General features: G+C 51.6%; 1 protein-coding gene across 1 annotated transcript in view; it reads right to left on the minus strand.

The window, feature by feature from the left end:
- LOC128564534 (guanylate cyclase D-like) overlaps positions 1–19126 on the minus strand; it is a 77499-nt gene continuing 58373 nt past the window's right edge. The window contains exons 12-21 of the mRNA XM_053559979.1: positions 18783–18939; positions 18323–18472; positions 14822–14970; positions 13791–13954; positions 13187–13379; positions 8079–8253; positions 7029–7127; positions 6027–6121; positions 4378–4463; positions 1–291 (exon numbers count right to left, since the gene is read on the minus strand). Coding sequence (XP_053415954.1) covers positions 183–291; positions 4378–4463; positions 6027–6121; positions 7029–7127; positions 8079–8253; positions 13187–13379; positions 13791–13954; positions 14822–14970; positions 18323–18472; positions 18783–18939 — 1377 coding nt within the window. The 3' untranslated portion in view covers positions 1–182. The remainder of the gene's footprint in view (positions 292–4377; positions 4464–6026; positions 6122–7028; positions 7128–8078; positions 8254–13186; positions 13380–13790; positions 13955–14821; positions 14971–18322; positions 18473–18782; positions 18940–19126) is intronic.

The raw sequence follows: 19126 nt of genomic DNA on the forward strand, positions 1-19126 counted from the left end.
TTAGTCTCCTAGGATTCATACAGAAATGCATCAATTAATATCGCTCCAGGATACTTATTAATGAGCACCAGTTGGTCACCAGAGAGCTCTGCAAGGAATTCTTTAAAGGAAGTGGCTTAGGGAGGGGTGTAGACGTGTCCGTGTACAAGACTCTCCGGCACTTGCCCCATCTGCTCCTCTCCTTAAGATGGGGCCCAAGGCTTCCCTGAGCTCTGGGTCCCAGCCATGTCTTGGCGGGCTTTGACAAAGGCTGCCTTGATTTCTTGGTTTATGAGGTCCTGCCATGGTTCTCTAGGGGAAAAGGAAAGATAAGAATCACATAAAGCAGCCACTGAGAAAAGGAGTCGCGGACACTGACAACTCCACACTGCGACGAGCAGCTCCTTCTGCTTCCTTTGTTTCCCTGCTCCCTGTGGCAGCCCTGCCATCCTCCCCACCTTTGCACTTTAAGGAACTGAGGCTCAGAAAGGTGGCACTCCTATTTTCCAAGGTTAGACAGTTGCTGACACATCTCCAATGGCCTCTGGGAGATGGGGCCCGGCCAAACTCTGTGCTCTACACAGGACATGAACTCAGGAGGCTGCGAGGCCATGGGGAGAGGTGCTCTGTGATTCTCAAGGTTTTCTACAAATCCAGGGGACCCTGAACTCCCACCTGCACACACTTTCATTTCCTGATTTACTGCCCACAGGTGCCAGGAGCAGCATGGAGCCAGCTCATCGCCTTTACAGGGAGAAGGGAGCAAGGCTAGTGGTGGCCAGGGCCTCACAGCAACCTGGTGGAGGACTCTTTTGTGCCTGTTGGGCAGGGTCAGAGGGCACAGAAGGGACTACTCTGTGGAATGTATCCATAATGAGTGACAAGAAGTGCTTCTGTGGACACTGCTAATTGAAATGGCAGCTACACCAAAACAGGGCTGGGGGGGAGGGGGTTTTGTCCCCTCCCCAGTCTCTACTGGTCTCCAAACAGCCCCAAGTAGAAAGATAAATAACTTCTGCTGATATAGAAAATATATAATGTGAGGATAAAAGCATCTTTAGAAAACTTGGCTTTAAAAAAATACAAACCAGGTTATAACATACAAGTTAGGCAAAAATTTAGCAACTGCTTTATAAATGCAGCTCAAAGTTCCCATCCAGCTGATGCCCTAAGCCCCTCCTGCAGAGATCTGTGTCTGTGTCTCTGTGACCTCAACTCCAGTCGAGTGGAGGGGCACATGGTACTGTTTCCAGCCCATGACAAGGGCAGTGTGCATGTACCCTCTGAGCTCATGTGCAGGCTTTGAGTACAGTCTCCTCAGCCTGCCTGGAGGTCTCTGAGGCTCCCAAGTTGGGTGGTGCTCATTGCAACTGATCTCTGCTCTCCTCCCTCCCTGAGCCAAGAATATGAAAACATTTCTGGCACTTTCTGAAGTTTCAGGAATGGAAAAGTCATCAGCTGAGGGAGTTTGCGATGACAATTGGCTGCCAGGCCTGCCAGTTCCCAGTCCCAGGATGGGGCCAGGCGAGGTCTGGGAGCTGGGCTTCCCAGAACTGCCTTCAGGGACAGAGCTGGACAGAGGGGACATGACAGTGGGGTGGCTGGTGCATGGGAACGTGAAGAGGTCACATTCTCTGCTTGCCGGACACCTATGGACAGATGTGCAGGTGCATCGGCTGTCCAGGATCTCGGGAGACTTGCATGGGCAGGGAAGTTCCATCAACAGGTGAACAAGGAACGGCCGTGGTAACAAGCGCTGTGGGGACTGCCACGCTGGCAGTGTTTGAACTGAGACTGGCACAATAGGAAGGGGCAGGGCATTCCAGGGCAGAGCGAGGCCCCTGGGTGGGAAGAGCCCATGTGTTTTATGAGATAAGTGAGGAGGCCCATAAGCTGGTGGGAAGCAGTGGGAGGTGGCATGGGCAACCAGGCCAAGGCGTAGGTACTGGCTGGAGCATCAGGGCCTCAGAGACTCAGGAAAGAATTTTAGCTTTAGCTCAGGGTGATAGGACGGCCCAGAGGGAACTTTCATACTGATTTATGCTTTGAAGAGATCACTGTGAGATAGGATGGAAGGGCCTGAGTGGATGAGGGGAAATTGGCTGGGAGCCCCTGCAGCAGGGCCTTTGGGAGGCAGGGACTGGGGTGGAGGCGTGGGGGTGGAGAAGCCAGCCAGAGGAAGGGCGTTTGATGGAGGCAGAGCACGTGTGTGCAGGATCTGAGCCCCTGGCCTAAGTGGGTGCAGAGACTCTCCCCTGCCTGCCTGGAGGTTCCTGAAGCTTCAGACTTGCTGGCAGATTAGAGACAAGGTGGGTGTCATGAGGAGACTAGGACTGGATCGGGCATTCTGGCCAAGGCCAGTAAGACTGGCCAGAGAAAGGAACTGGAGGAGGACTGGTTTTCAGGGCAGGCAGCCCTCTCAGGTCTGCAGTGCTATGGGAGAGCCAGGAGGACCAGTTTGGAGCACAGAGGGGCTTAGCCTGGGCAGCTAGGGACACCCCAGGCAGGGGAGGATGAAAGCCTAGCACTCAGAGGTGCAGAGGAGGGAGGGGGGAGGGGCGATGGGGAGCCCCAGGAGGCTGAGCTGGGAGGAGGCTGGGAAGAGCAAGTCTCCAGGAGGGCAGAAGGGGAAGTGCTGCTGGGTAGGCAGGCTGAGAACTAACACTGCTCACAGAGCCAGCGACATTGGGGATGTCATGGGTGACCTTCAGAAAAGCCTACCGGCTCAGACTACGGGGCTGGGGACAGAGGGAGAGGTGAGGAAGTAAGATTCATGTCAGCAGATCTGAGAAGTTGAGGAGGGCTTGTTCTTCAGGACAGCAGGAGGTGAGTAGAGAGAGGCTGGAGGAGGGGACCTCTATGTAAGGGGCAGGATGAAAGGGCCGCAGTGCCTTCTACTGGTGCGCTGGGCCAGGCTGGGTGGCTAGGACACAGAGAAGAGAACAGGATTCCAACAGAGGAGTCAGCGGGACCCTCAGGAACTGAGCCCAGAGGTCACAACCCTAGGCCAAGCCCTGTCCTCCTACCACACCACCTGCCCCTGGGCTGTCCATGCAATGACTCTGCAGAGGGGAAGGGCCCAGGGCTGTGGAGGCCTTTCCGTGAGCAGGAACTGGTTCTGCGCCTGGGAGACTGGTATGTCCTGTGAAAAGGCTGCGTTGGGGTGTTCTCTCATCCTGTGTGTGTCTGCTCTTCCACTCACCACCCCCTTCCTTGCTGAGAGTCCCTCTGAACCTCACTGTGTATGTGGGTGGGGGGCTTTAGAGATGACCAGGGTAAACCCCTCAGGCACTCTCTGCCTCAGCCCCCTGGCTGTGGTGAGGGGGCCCTGTCTCCGTCAGTCCTGTCTGTCGGGTGGATGCTAGCCTGGGCTGCTTCAAGCCTAGTCTTTTCCCAGGATCCCATAAGTGTCCCACACATTTTTTGTCTTTGAGAGATGGGAAGGGGAGGGCTTGGGTTGGGGGCCATCCTGGAAGTGCTGGGCGGAGCCAGTTGGAAGTTCTGATGAAGGAAAAACTCTGGGCAGGGAGACAACAAGCCTGAGTTCCAGCTCCGATGTGGTCATGCTGGAGCAGCCAGGCGGGCCCTGCCCCGACCCCCAGGCACAGCCTCCCTACTGGTGGAATGAGCTCGTTGGCCTCTGTGGTCCCTGGGACCTTCTTGGCAATCAACAACACCCAAGTCCCTTGTCCTCCAGCCCTCTGTAGATGGCCCACTGATGGGACAGAAGAGAGGGAGGAGCAGCAAGCTCGAGTGAGGAGCACTCAAAAGGGGCAAGTGGCTGCTTTCTGCAAACCCGTCATGTGGCCCCGAGTGACAGACAAGGGCTTCTAAAGAAAAAGACAGAGGAAAGGGCCAAACCATCAGGCAGGCACAGGCTCTCTGAGAATCTGCTTCACATGGCCCCTAAAACGTGGGTGCCCTTTTGATCTAAAAATTCTTCATCTGTGGAAATAGTCTGAATAGCAACAGATGCGTTACCTACAGTCAGCTCAGAACAGAGAGATTCCACACACTCAGCTTAAGAGACGGGCGTTGCAAATCCTGGCATGCCCACGTGATCCTGATGCGGTCACTATGAGCATGTTTATAAAGTACTCTCAACAACACAGCAAGGGGCTCAGGACAGGGGGCTGAGAACACAGATCAGGACGGGAGATCACCTAGGTGGCATGACCTCGCGCACACCAGGCGCATCCAAAGCAGGCTGGCAGGAGCTACGCTGTGCACCAACTACCAGTGGCTATCTCCCAGGAGGGAAAAGATGCTAACTAGTGACTATTTGAAGAATTCTGTATTTCTCAAGTTTTCTGTACCAGGTAGGTGAAATAATCAGAAAAATAAAAAATATCCAGTTTAAAATAAAAGAATCCAAGCTTTCTGCGAAATCCCTCTTACCCAGGTTTGATGTCCGGAGGTATGGGGAGGAGTTTGGGGAAGCCTGCCTTCCCCACCAGCCAGTAGGTCTCTTCTGTGCCCTTCCCCTGAAAGAGAGAGAAAAGGTGACAGGCATGGCCCCTCCCTGCCCAAACCTTCTCAAGCTGAAGGGCAAGGGCAGAGTGTGTGGTTCCAACAGCTCCATAGAGAGCAGCCTGGAGCCCCGAGGTCTACGTCCTGCCCATGCCCCTTCCTAGCTGTGTGACTTTGGCCAATGCACTTTACTTCTCTGTGCCTCAGGTTCTTCAGTACCTCTTGAAGTTGTTAGAAGGATTAAATAAGTTAAATTTATCTGTTAGAGACGTAAATAAGACATCATGAACTTTATGACTGCAGGTCTAGAATGCCAAGATTCCAGGATTCTATCATCTGTGGTTCTCTCCAGCTTCACTCCTGAAGGGGTTGGCGGGCTTCCTGGGATAGGAGTGCAGCTGCCTGAAGGTTGGGAGTGAGGGGCACAAGGGGGTCTGGAGTCAGGGCCGGCTGGTCTGGAGGCTCCGTGCCTCACCTGGACCAAGGGTCTATGGGATGGATATAGCCCCTTGGAGCCCCCAGGCCTGAAGATCCTGAGGCTGCTGTGCTTCCCTCCACACAGCTCTCGGCAGCCCTTTCTGCCATCAGAGTCCTCTGTTCCTCAGGACATCCAGTGCCTACCCCCGGCGAACAAAACATGTCTATCTTGACTTATTCCAGCTCACTCTCCCTAACCTAACTGCCCAGTGCAAAGGATTCCACATATGATGATCTCCACAGGCTGTGTGGCCAAGGACAAGTTGCTGGCCCTCTCTGTGCTGCACCCTCTTGCTTTAACATTCCACAATGTAATGAAGTGAGTCCTAGGAAGTACCCAGTTTCTGGGGCCAAATCATCCTTGGGCCTGTAAACTAGGCTTCTCCAGTCTCCCTACCAGGCCTGGGTCTAGCTGAGGAACTGGAGGAATAAGAGGAAGTGAGATAGAAGGAAAAAAAATCATTCACTGGGATATTGTACCGTTGCCTCTGTCAAGTGTCAGCATGAAAAGGAATGCAGCAGTTATAGACCTTTCTCTGCCTTAGGGGTGCTCATGGAAAAGTACAACCCTACATCACACAGTAACAGCAGAGGGCTGGTTGTGGGACTGGTGAACCCACAGAGAAGCATGACAGTCACTGTTGGAGGGGTATTCCTGGTTAGGACAGGCTTCGATAAGAGGTGATATCTGAACTAGGGTTCTGAGGGACAAGTAGGAGTCCAACAGTGCTATGAAGAAGGCACAAGCTTTGGAGCTATGTAACTTTGACAAGTCACTTTGCCTCTCTAATTGAATTTCTTTAACTATAAAATGATACTATAACAATGATACTCATTGTCCCCATTTTATAGTTAAAGAAATATGTTGATATGTGTTGAGCATCAATAAAAGTGCCCTTCCTGTCCCTTCCTTTCACAAAAAGCAAAATGGTTCCCAGGTAGAAATGTTTCCTTAAGATTTGGGGCACACAGAGGACATGTCTGAGGTGATCAGCTACATCTTCCAGGCAGCCACATCAATCAGAGGAGGCTTTTTCCTGCTGTCCACAGAAACCAGACTCTTGGATACTTTTCCCACCAGGACCAGGAAATTCTCTTACCTTCAGCTCAGTCTGACCTCTGATGTCAATTTTGTAGCCTTCATCAAGCCTGAGCAGTGTCTGGACAGTGCTTCGGCTAGTATGAATTCTGTATGCTAAGAAGAAAGGTTGTAATCAAGTCACCACCTAGTGCACCACACTCAGTATCTGGTAAAATCATCAAGGGCCTACAACAGCTAGAGTTTCCAACACACATTATGATTTATGCTGTACCCTTCTTCTGGTCCTGTGTCCCTCTGGATAGTTGGCCATGAAAAGAGGCCTCAAGGAAAGCAAATTAAATTGATTGTTAAGAGGAGCTCAAGATGAAGCCAGAGCCCCTAGAAATATAATTTCCACTTATAGGGGAATCTGTGAAGGCTGAATCAGAGAAGAAAAGCAGTTTTTATTTTTCTTTTAAGAGCAGAACTCTCCAATAGGGCTGCTATGGCTGGTAATGCAGGATGTGCCCTGAACAACATTAAGGCAGCACACAACTTATATAACCCGAAGCAAAGGCTGTCAACATTTTCAGTTGCACTAACAAAACCATCAGAGTAGCTCTTGCTGCCCTCATGGGCCAAAAATGTTGGAGATGCATACAGTGGTGTTGTTGGGGCTGCCCCAGCATAGTAGGAGTTGGCATGTGGCCATGAAAAAAACAAAACTTTAAAAGGTCTCTTCCTTGTACAATGGGGAAACTGAGGCCTACAGGAAGAACATTTTGCTCAAGGATACTAAACAGGATAGTGGCAGAGCTAGGGATAGGACTCAGGTTTCCTGTGTCTTGAGTCATTATTTTCTCAGCTAAATCCCTCATGAGATCATCACAACAACTCTATAGAAAATTAAAAGAACTAACAACATACATCATCTCCTTGCAGTTGCTTTACTGACAACTAAGGTATATTGCCATGAGGTGGCAATTTGGTTACTAAGCAGTATTTTGAACAACCAGGCTGCGCAGGTTATTGGGATAGAGGCCTCCTTCCCCCAGGCAGAACAGAGGTATGAAATACTCACGCAGCCCTGTGGACTCCATCCGGGATGCAGTGTTGACGGTATCCCCAAAGAGGCAATACCGAGGCATCGTGAGACCCACGACCCCAGCTACACAGGGCCCTGAAACGCAAATGTGCCCACTGAGCCTCAACAGGTCCCAGACCACAGAGAGGTCCCAATGACAGCCTTACCTCTCCTTACACCCACTGCACATCCTGGTGAGAATAATGCTATCTGGGGCCTCCAGCAACATGTAGAGAGGAGATGATGTCTGTGCCAGACTCTGGGCTAGGGTTGAGGGTGGGGAATAGATAAATCAGAGCCAGTCCCTGCTCTTGGGCAGCTCCCAGCCTGGTGGGGAAAGATGTGTAAACTTTGAGCAAGGCTATGATGAGGGAAGCATCAGGGATGTGCTGGCCCAGAAAAAGGACCCCTAACCCACCCCAGGGCTCTTCCTGGAGGAGGCGATACATGGGCTGTCTTGAAGGATGAGATAATGAGTGGGCAAGGAACAGCAGGTGCAAAGGTACAGAGGCAGAGTGCCCATGGGCTGTGGGAAGCTGCAAGAAGCTGAGTATGGATGGAGGGCCATGCAGGGAGTGACAGGAAATGAGGCTGGAAAGGTTATTAGCAAGGCACTTCGGAGTGACGGGGGGAGTAAGTGTGGACTTTATCCTGCAGGTGAGGGCAGCCATGGAGAAAGGAACATGTGGGGGCATGGGATGGGCATATGACAGACTCTGAGGCCTCCTTGACCCATCTCAGTGAACATTTAGTTGTTTGCATGGCCACAAGGTTTCTGCCCTGCCTCTTCCATCAGACTATCAGCTTCTCAGCCGACAGATCATCAGACTATCAACCTCTCAACATGGACTTAACTGACCTTGACAGATGCAGAGACAAAAAGAAAAGATATGCAAATCTTGATTCTTTGATTTACAACATGTTAGTATCTTAAAAGAATATAAGGAAAAAAGAAACAAACTGTTTTGATGACAGCTTTAGAATATCAGAAATCCAGGAGCATACCACTGGGGGTGTTCCCAGCTGGTGCCCTGATCTGACCCATACCTGAGTGCATGCCAGCTCTGATATGAATGGGGACGTCAGGCGCGTGCCTCATCCGGAAGTTGCCCACAGAGCTAAGGATATCCAGGGCCATATTGGCGATCTCGGCTGCATGCTGGTTCCCATTGCGCTGAGGCAGCCCCGATGCCACCATGTAGGCATCCCCGATGGTCTCCACCTAGAAGTCACAATCTTCACATTCCAGCATAAGGACATACCCTTCCCACCTTGTCCCACATGCTGCCACACAAGGCTGCCTCTCAAAAGCTCAAACACACCCTGAGGGTCTCCTGCCGGGCCTTTAGCAATGATCAGATCTGTATATTTCAGATCACCTTTGTCTGTATTGCAAAGAACCATTTTTTTTTTCTCTGACCCCAGGCTATGAGATTCTTTGATTCTTTGATTCTAGAATCTAGAATGAGCTCCAAGTGGCAGACCTGGGTACCCCATCTGCACAAGGTCACAGTGGCAGATCAAGGTGTCATCTGGAAATGTGCATATATATTGGACACCTCCTATTTTCCAAACCCTGCTGGTTTTTCAAGGTGTCTTGGAAAGAATGCCAATTTGGGAATCAGACAGATGTAGGTTCAAACACTGGCTCTGCCACTTACCTTGGCAGACTGTTTCACCTGTGCAATTTTCTTTTATACGGGATGAATGTTAGAGATGAAGTATTTATTTATTTTATTATTTTTTTTTTTGAGGTGAAGTATTTAAAGAACCAAGCGTACCAATGCCAAATAGAGGCTGCTGTCTCCCCACACACACACCTCATGGTTTTGGAGAAGATAGGCTCCCTGAATCTTCTAATGGGAAGGGGCTTAAATGTTCAGCCACCCTGTCTCCCCAGCCACAGTGCTGTTCTTGCCTGCTCACATCCCTTGATGACAAGGTCTCTTCTTGAGGTAACCACTTCTTTCTTGAGGCAACTCTGATTTTCAAAAGTTGAGTTGAGTCGAAACTTGCCTCTCACCTGCTGGTTCCATCTTTACTTCCTGAACTGATCCACATACATTTCCTAGGCACCTTTCCCTGTTCCTAAGGCCCCGTTCTAGGTTCTGGGGACACAGACGTGAAGTAAGCAATGGCTGGGTCCTGCTCCAGAGACCTGATGCTCTCTGGCCCCACCACCAGCCTGCCAGGTGTGCAGCTATGATTCAAGGGCAGTGCTCCCACTCTGGGGACCCCCCTCTGCCTTACATGAGTCCCCCACAGTCCAGACTGGGGCAAAGCAAGTAGAAAGCCCTGCGGTAGCCAACACATCTGTACGATATTCTCTGAGCTGATGAAGTTGTAACCTGCCTGACTTTTCTGGAAGGGAAAGTGTAACACAATTAGTGATCACTCCTTCAACCCTACAGACAGAAAGATGACAAGGCACAGGCTTGGAGCTCAGACTTAAAGACATCTGTCATGGTGGTCTCTCAGCTTCAAGTGAGGATTGTGGCTCCTTTCACAGACAGGAGAACACAGCCAGAGGAGAGGTGAGAATGAAGGTTTCCACACAAACAAATGCAGATGTGAATTCTAACTCCACCACTGACTTGCCCAGTGACCTTGGCCGAGTCACATATCCTTTCTGAGCCTGTGTACTCATGTGCACAGTAAGGATAATAATCTATATCCTTGAAGAGTGCTGAAAGGGTTAAAGAGATACTGTGTGAAAATCCCTAGGTCAAGTTAGCCCCCTGCACATGCTGCACTAATGCCGGTGTCTTGCCCCTTCTGCGCTTGCAGGGGGAGACCTCAGCACCTGGCACACACTGAATGAATGAATGATATCACTTTCTCTCACCTTTCTTAATCTGCAGAACAATCCTAAAACATAAGCACTTTCATTCTTATTGTTACAGAGAACTTGCGGCTCAGAAAGGTGATGTCCCCAGGGCTGCGCAGCAGTATGGCCAGGGCAAGGTTCACACGGGGCTGAGTGGCTGGGGTAAGTCCTCCCCTCCCCCAGAGCTCACAGGGGCTCTGCTCTGGAGTTATGTCCATAAAAATGCTCACTCAGCGAGTGCTGGGAGGGAACTGCACACCCCTGAGGAACCAGGAAACGATTGCCTGGCTGCCTTCCAATACAAACCAGATAAAAGTACAGTAACCAGATCCTGTTGGGGATGGAGGGGAAATTGAGGCGGATGGCATGAGTGATGAGAGATGTGCTTGCACATCACGAGGAAGGGGCCTCCTGCTTCCCCACATCTGGAGGAGTTGGGGGCCTTGTTTTATTTCATCTCACTCTGTCAGAAAGATGCAGACCTCTTGGCCAGAGTTCAGAGCAGATCAGAAGGCATGATTCAGAGCTGGGAGGGACATATGTGAGAAAAGATTAGCAGAGAAAGAAGGGACAAGGTTGGGGTGACTCAGGGCAGATCAAAGCTGGGGGGCTCAGCGAGAAGAGATGAGAAATCTTTTCCTGGTGCCTATGGGGCCGGGATGGCTCTGGAGACAAGAGGGAAGCTTAAACAATGCCTTGGAAGAACAGGCCAGGGTGGTGGTGTGGGTGCCGAGTGGGGACCAGGGGCGGGGGTGGGGGAGCAGCCACACCCTGGGATCTTGGTGGTTCAGGTCAGTGTTAGTCAGTGTGGGGCAGTGCACAGAGCACCTATGGTGGATATAGCAGGTTCCTGTCCTGGCTCTGTTGCCTTCCAGCTGTGTGACCTCAGGCAGGTCACTTCCCTCTCTGGGCTTCAGTGTCTTCCTCTCTCAATCAACATATGTTTCCTGAGGACACTGCAGGCACAGGGAAGCAGTGATTTATGGTGAATCCATAAAGTGCTATGCGGGAGGAGTGAGGAGAGCATCAAAGAGGAGCTCCTAACCCTGTCTGGGAGGGTGAGAAGCACAGCCTGAGACAGAAAGATGCCGGAGGAGAGCCAGGTGCAGAGGAGGGACAGGGGTGTTCCCAGAGGAGAGAGCAGCATGTGTAAGGGCCTGGTGGCTAGAGAGAGCAGCCCCTGTGTGAGGAATCTGGAGGTCTGCAGGGGTGGGATGGCTGGAGGTGCGGTTGGAGAGGCAGGTGGGGCAGCTCCTGGAGGGCCACTGTGAAGCTGCAGCTTGATCCTGAGGACATCCACATTGTGGGGATGGGGAACCTCCCTGGAGAGGGGGCTTAGGATCAGAATATTTATCCAGGCTCAGAGCCTATAGCTCAGTGGCTAGGGCACAAGCCACATACACAGGAGCTGGCGGGTTCAAACCCAGCTTGGGCCTGCCAAACAACAATGACAACTACAACCAAAAAATAGCCAGGCATTGTGGCAGGCACCTGTAGTCCAAGCTACTTGGGAGGCTGAGGCAAGAGAATCGCTTAAGCCCAAGAGTTTGAGGTTGCTGTGAACAGTGACAGCATGGCACTCTACTGAGGGCAACATAGTGAGACTGTCTCAAAAAAAAACCAAAAACAAAAAAACAAAGAAAGAATACTAATCCAATACTGTGTAACATCTGTTACAGAGTAAGTACTCAATAAGTGTTGATTATTGTTGGGATACTGTAAATAATGCTATTGGCAGATAGCCTGGCCCCTCAAAGAGTTCATTCTGTCCTTGGAAACTTCCTTCCTGAGCATCCTTTCCAACCTGGCCCCAGCCCTCAGGGCCTCCCACCATCACCCCACCACCCCACCTCCCAGCTCCCATCTCCAGTGGAGCCTGGGTATGGCTGCTTCCTGGGACTTCCCTCCCCACCTTCTCCATCACATCTGAAGCCACCCCCAGGTCCCAGCTCCTGGATGAGATTAGGAACAGGGGCAGGGTGGGGAAGGTCCCTGCACCAGGGAAGAGCTGAGGAATAGAGGGTAGGGGGCAACTCCCCTCACAATCTCATAGTTTACACACACTTCTACTTGGTAGATAGGACTTCCCATCTTCTGTGAACCTACCATGACTGTGATCATTAGTCCTATCCACCGTCAAGGAAAAAGAGGCCCAGAGAGAAGCCATTAGCCCAAAGCCACAGAGAAGCTGGTAGCCAGACTGGGACTCAAATCCAAGACTGAGAGGTGTATAAGGAGGGTTTTGGTGGCTCTGCGGAGACCCCTGATTGCCCTCTCCAATGCTCCTCCCCACTTGCATTGCTGCCTCCTTCATGCCCATCATCCCAGCCCATTCAGTGTCCCCACAATCACCAGGCTCTCTCAAGCCTCAGGCTTTAGCACATTATCCCCCCATTTCCTGCCAGAGTTGCCATGCCCAGAGTGGACAATGCTGAGAAGATGGCACCTCTTCCAGGAAGCCTTCCTTGCTGTACACCTGCCCCCCTAGCTGGGTTGTGGCCCTCTCTGCCTTCTCTTCCTCCCCACATCATCACTTTCACTGCTGGTCATCATCTGGTACAAACAGGACTGAGAGCCCCTTGAGGGTAGGAACAGGAGCTGAGTCCCCTGCCCGTGCCCAGCACAGGGTTAGAGGTAGGAGAGCCTCCCAATATAAACATTACAGGGATGGGTAGACGGACAATGAGCTAATGAATACTGTGGTCAGTTAAATGCGAAAGGGCCCATGTTTTCCACCCCTCTCCATCCACCCCACTACAATGTGGCTCTGAAGCTTCTCCCATCAAAAAGTAGAGTTTGTTTCCTCACCTCTTGAATTTAGGCTGGTCTTTTGCTTTGACTAATAAAATACAATGAAATTTTACAGAAATTGCAATGAACTGCAATGAAAAATGCAGAAATTGCAATGCGCCTGATTCCAGGTTACATCTGGAGAGGCTTGTGTACTCTCTCTCAGAACCCTGCCTACACCATGGAAGCAATCCCAGACTAGCCTGCTGAATGATGATAGACATCATCAACCAGTACTGAGTTCTCCCACCTAAGCCTCCAGAAATGTGAGAGAATCCAGTTAAGATCGGCAGAGCTGCCTACCTTACCCACAGCTGACCACAGACATATGAGTGGGTCCAGATGAACCTTCCACCTGACCCATAAGCTTGTGAGCAATAATAAATGCTTATCATTTTATACTACTAGGTTAGGGGGTTATTTGTTACACAGCAGTAGCTAACTGATACAAACATATAAATAAGTGAATGGAAGTAAATGTATAAGATAGACGCAGTAGTGAAGTTGGTGAGGAATGTCAGCCTCCTAGTATTCTTACCTTATACACATCATGGTTTTTCAAAACAGCATCAAACAGTGTGTAGAGATCATTGAGCAAGCCCACCACCTCAATGGGTTCACTCAGGGCTGAGATGGTAGTGAAACCCACAATGTCACTGAAGTATATGGTAACATGATCAAAATACTCTGGCTCCACAGTTGTCCCCATTTTCAGAGCTTCAGCCACAGATCTGAAGGGATGGGAGGGGCCAGAGTCACAAGATGAAAGGACCTCTTTTTTATAGTTTGGGGGGTAGGGAGGGATATTTGGGAGGAAATCCTGGGTTGAGCATCCAGGGATCTGAGTCAGACCTGCTGATGTGCTAGCTGCCCTGCAGTGAATTCATTACTTCCTCTGTAGTGAGATGAGGGCGTTGTGCTCCACTCCCTTCTCCCAAGGGTGAGAGAGAAGAAATCCAATACTCATCCGCCCAGCCCAGTCCCTCACATAGTGAGGGCTCTATGAAACGTGTTGGATGAATAAACACGACTGAAGGAACTGAATTAATTCATGGAACCCAGATTTGCTGAGCACCCACTATGTTTCTGGTCCCCCTCGGAGCCAAGGCTAGTGGCACACTCAAGCCGTCGGGGCCACTCACCGAGGGAGCATCTGAGAGAGCAGTCTTTCTGTCCTCTGTCTCTCCAGCTCCAGCTCCTCAGTCCGCTCTTGGATCAAGTCCTCCAGGTTCTGGGAATACTTCTCCAGCATCCGCAGCATGGAGTCAGCAACACTGATCTTCTTGCCTTGGTTGATGCTTTTGAACTGAAGATGGAAGAAGTGGGTGTTCATCCTTGTGAAGTGGGGCGCCACCCCAATGTTGCAGCTAAGGGGGGGAAGGGGATGTGGAAGGACTTTTCAAAGGATGCTTATGGGCCTCTGTCTGCCTTGCAGCCTCTCACTCCCTCGTGACCCTTCCTGATGCCCCCTCTGCCCCCTTCCCCTCACTGAACCTCTCCTTGGTAACTTTCCACTGTGGCCTGGAAGGCAGGAAGGGGAGGCAGGAAGCTGTTGCCTAGGGCTGATGAGTTGGCCCCAGGGTGCCACCAGCTGTCTGGATCAGTCACACATTCCAGCTGCCATGCAGACTCTCACAGGTTTGCTTCGCCTCTCCCACTGCAGTCCCCAAAGCAGGCCTGGGGCACCCTAGGGGCCCTCACATCTTTCCTTCACTGACTGAGGAAGCAGCACTGTCTCCAGGGCCACAGATGGCCTCTCTTCCCAGGTGCCAAGAGGCCCGATGCAGGATGGGGTTCCCAGCGCAGCTCTGCAGTTGGACAAAGCTGGGTTTGTCCCTCCTTTCACCATGACACTTTCACACGTCTGCTGGGCAAGTGCCCTCCCCTCACCATGCCTCCTTTCTCTCCTGCAAAGCCAAGATAATAATACTGCTTCTTCAGAGGAGTGTCCTGAGGATCAATTGAAGGAAGTGTGGCAATCAGTACAGGGCTTGGCACTCAGAAAGGCCCCTGGGCAAATGTCCCAGGAGCCCGTGACCCCGAGAAAGCTCTTCTTAGGGGGTGGACTGTGCCCTATCACATGGTGTTCCCAGGTCACAGGGACAGCATGGGCAAAGCAAGCTGAATGAATGGGCCATTTCTCACGAGCACCTGCTCCTCTGGGAGCACTCACCTGGGTGTGGATCTGGTCCAGGCTCGGTCTGTTCTCTGGAGCCTCCTCCCAGCACTGCTTCATCAGCTGGATGCACTCGGGTGGCCCTTGGTCAGGGGACACCAGTGGCCGGCACACGGGTGGGAAAGATGCCACCTTCTTGATGATTTCTGCAATAAACCCATGTGGCTTGGGTCTGAGGGTCTGCCCCCACAGGGCTGGCCAGGGAGCCCAGCAATGCCGCTTTCCTGGGCTGCCCCAAGGGTGGCCAGACCTGCCACCACCTTTCTATGAGATGGTGGAGAAGATAGGCCTCTCGGGGGCTCAGTCTCCCTATATGTGAAATGAGTTTAATAAACTGCCTTCTCCAGAGGGGTGTGGAGGGAGGAGGGGATGGGCAGCAGGTGCCTGGCACCTAGCAAGCTCTCCCAACCCCCAGGCCCTGCTGCTGCTCTGTTGCCAGCCATGCCCAACAATGGGCCTGAAATCTTGACACTGTGGCTCCTTCCACCAGCCCTGCCACCTGTGTGAACTCTCAACAAGTGTGAACAAGATCGCTCACTTACCACCATCCTCATCATCATCATGGTTATTTCCGCAAAGTAACCTCTGCCATGGATCATCCTGTCCCCACACCAGACCAAGGCAAGTTTACACAGCCCAAAGTTCTAGTGCTGGCTCAGCCACTTGCCATGACTCTGTGCCTCAGTTTCCCCACCTAACAACTGATGACTACAACCCCTGCCTTGGGAGGCTGTTGGGGAGCCTGGGGGAGCTGAGAGATTCTAAAGTAGACTGGGAGGAGGAAGGGCTGACTCCATGCTCTGGGGCCAGTGGATTAGAATGGGACTTCTAGATTATCATTTACATTCTATACAAGTTGCATCGCTTTCCGAGTCTCAGTTTTCTCACCTATAAAATGGGCATAATAACATTATTAGCAGGTTAATCTCCTCATGAGTGAGGGAGGAGGAAACCCTTGGAGCCAGGGAGGAGAAACTTTTTTCTGGATTTCCGTCCCCTCCCCATCCCATAGTGGGCCTCCTTACTGGGGAGAGTGCATGAGCCACAGTCCTTCTTTATAGACAGAGAAATTGAGGTTCCTAGGGGTGAAGGAGGCACCCAAATACAGCTAGTAAAAAGCAGACGCTAGAATGGAGCCTGGTTTTCACCCAGCCTGCACAATTTCCTCTGCCCAGAGGTTCCCAGCCTGCGGGATCAGACCCCGAGGGCCTCAGAGAACAGCGTCTGGGCAGCTGTTTGCGCTTACAAAGGAGTGTGTGCAGATGGAACTAATAATACAGCCCATGCTCACATATACAACTATTTTTCAAAAGTATGCAGATGGCACGGTAATGAATAAAATACAAATCCACTTCAAAGTGTGCTGACTTCAGAGCAGATTTTGTCATTGGGTATTTTCTCAGTCAGCAGATATTAAAAGTCAAATACTATAGTAGCATGTGAGGCTCTAACAGTTTTTGACATTAAAATGGAGTCTGTGTAGGTGAACATGCTGGGACCCTCTGCCCCTCTGCCCCAGGCCAAGGCTGGCCTCAGGCTCCCTCTGTGGTGCCCGGCATGCTGTCACACCCAATGTGACACTGATCATCCATGCTGAGGACTGATGGAAGCTGCACATCCAGCTCCATGGGGCTTGGGGGATCTGGGGGGCCTGGGGGTGCTCTGTGATGATTTAGAGATCTTAGGGCAAGAACACTGGGCTGGGATCAGGGAACTTCCACCTGAATCCCAGTTTCACTGCTTCCCTTCTGAGAAGTCCCTTCCCCTCTCTGAGCATCACTTAACTTGGAAAACAGGCAGTTGCCCACCTCCCGGGCTTGTCAGATGGAACGCTGCATAGAAAATGCGTTGGAAACTGCAAAGTGCCCGACACATATAGGATCAAGAGTCAGGAGAGAACTAGAGCATCCCCACTACACACCGCTGAACCCACCCAGGCAGCCATTTATCCAGCATCACTGTGTGCCAGACACCTTGTCTGAAGCATTTCACCAAATCCCTGTAGCTACTCTGGAAGGCAGGTACCCCATTTTACAGAGAGAAAATTGAGGCTTAGAGCCTAGAAGAGATTTACTCAAAGTAGTCAGGTGAGTTGGTATGGAGCTTGGCTTAGGGTGGGGTGTCCTCCAAATCCTGTACCCTTACTCCTGTACTCCTTCAGGCCAGAGAAAGCATACCCGGGGGGCAGCAGGCCCTGGACTGACAGCCCATCCAAGGGTGGCTAGAGGGTTCCAGGACTAGGTCCCTGCCTGGAGTGGGGCTAGCAGATCCCATCTGGACTGGCCTTCCCTTTCTCAGAGGCAGCTGAGGAGCGTTGAACAAATGGCCTGATAAAGCCCCCTCCTTCTCACCACTCCAACTCATAAATTTGTGGCCTGGAATGTTCCTTATTCACTGGGCAGTGCTATAGTAGAGAAAAGAGGTGGGGCTGGGCCTCCTGTAAATTAAAGATTATCTGTCAGGGTGGGAGGGGATGGAGGGCTCGGCTCAGTCACTGTTCTGTACTGCAGGCTGAGGTGCCAGGGTATCTGGGAGACAAGTGGAAGAGCAGCCTGGGGTACAGGGGGCCCTGACAAAGATCATAGAAGGGAGGAAACATTTCTGGAGTTGGGCCAGGTACTGGGGCCAGAAAAGAGAAAATATGTACAAGCCAGGTGACAGTGGGGAAGGTAAGAGTGATTATCCTGGACACCCAGAAGTGTGGGAGGGAGATGCTCTTGAAGGAGCCCTACCTGAGCAGGTGACCCCGAGCCTAGCCATATCAGTCATGTGACTGGGCATCTAGCCCATTTTTATTTGATTCCCATTTTAAAGATGAGAAAATTTAAGGCTCAGAGAGGGTAAGGGATTTATGTAAGGTCAGAGGATTCGTGTAAGTAATACACTGGGGTAGGACTGAGGTCTGTATAGACACAAAATCTGTGCTGGGTTCGAGGTGCATGACCAAAGGCAGACATGGCAGTGACACGGAGGAGGAAGGAAGGGCTGGGGTTTTCACCCAGAAATTGATGTCATTAGCCCCTGGACTGGTCAGCTGCCATTTTGGTGGAGTTGTGGAAATATACCTGTGCTTTGGACTAGAAATCCTGGAAGACCAGTTTGAATGTCTTTTCCTATATTCCTGTATTTCCTATGCTCATTAAGGTGGCTTAACCCTGAGAGCCCACTAAACTAGCAAAACCAGTTCACTTACTTATTAGTTACTGACACTGAGTATTATTGAGAAGAGATATTCTTGGATTAATGGTAAATAATGATAAGTAAGCGAAATAATACAAACATTGCTGGGGAATTCAGGAATGGGCTTACATTGGTATGGATCAGTGGGGTCCATAGGGTTAAGTCAAGGAAACCCAGTTCTCATGTGAATCAAATCCAGCTATACTTTAGGTATGTGTGTCTTTGTGGTTATTTTCAGGCCTACATTTCCTGATGACCTCCCCAACCACGCAGAAAGTCCAGCCAGGGCTGAGCCTAGGGGGGGAGAGGATCCCGTACCTTCTGCTGACAGTCCCAAGGAGCAGTAGGGCGGGCCTCGAGTCAGCACCTCCTGCAGGACGATGCCAACGCTGAAGACGTCCCCTTTGAGGGTGCCCCGCCTGGGGCCTGCAGGCCCCCGCAGCAGCTCAGGAGCCGTCCACAGCAGCTCTGCAATCACAGGGCAGGGCCGCCCGACGTCACCCACTGACCATGTGGCTGAGCCAGGCACTTCACAGCTGTGGCATCCTAGCCCCTCCCTGAACCCTGGAAGGATGTAAGGGCTTCTATTCTCCCCAATTCACAGGTAAAGAGCCTAAGGTTCATTCAGAGAGAAAGAATGATTGGGTGGATGTATGGATGGATTGACTCGAGGTCACATCACAGAAAATGCTCCCCTGCTTCCCCTGCCTTACCAGCACCTGGTGTAAACAGAGACCTCAGAGCCTCCTGGCAGCTCCCTGCCCACCCCTGAGCTGACCTTCTGGGGCTGGCTGGGGTTGGGGAGCCTGCTGAGCGTCCAGGAGAGCTGCATAGCCATGGTCAGTGACTTTGAGCACAAAGCGGCCGTCCACGACACAGTTTCGGGACTTGAGGCGACCATGGGGAAAACGTAGATAGTGCAGGTACCGCATGCCCTGGGGTGCACATATGGAGGTCCATTAGGTCTATGCTAAATAAGAGAAGCTCTCAGAATTCCCACAGTCCCCAGGAAGCCCTCCTGCTCACCTCCCCCTGGGCCACACTGTTTAGGTACCCTCAGTTAGACGAAGCAGGAGAACCCAGGTGTGGGAAATCTGAGCCTCTCTGGTCTTCCTGCCCTCC

This window comes from Nycticebus coucang, chromosome 14 (assembly GCF_027406575.1).
Source record: "Nycticebus coucang isolate mNycCou1 chromosome 14, mNycCou1.pri, whole genome shotgun sequence".
Taxonomy (NCBI): domain Eukaryota; kingdom Metazoa; phylum Chordata; class Mammalia; order Primates; family Lorisidae; genus Nycticebus; species Nycticebus coucang.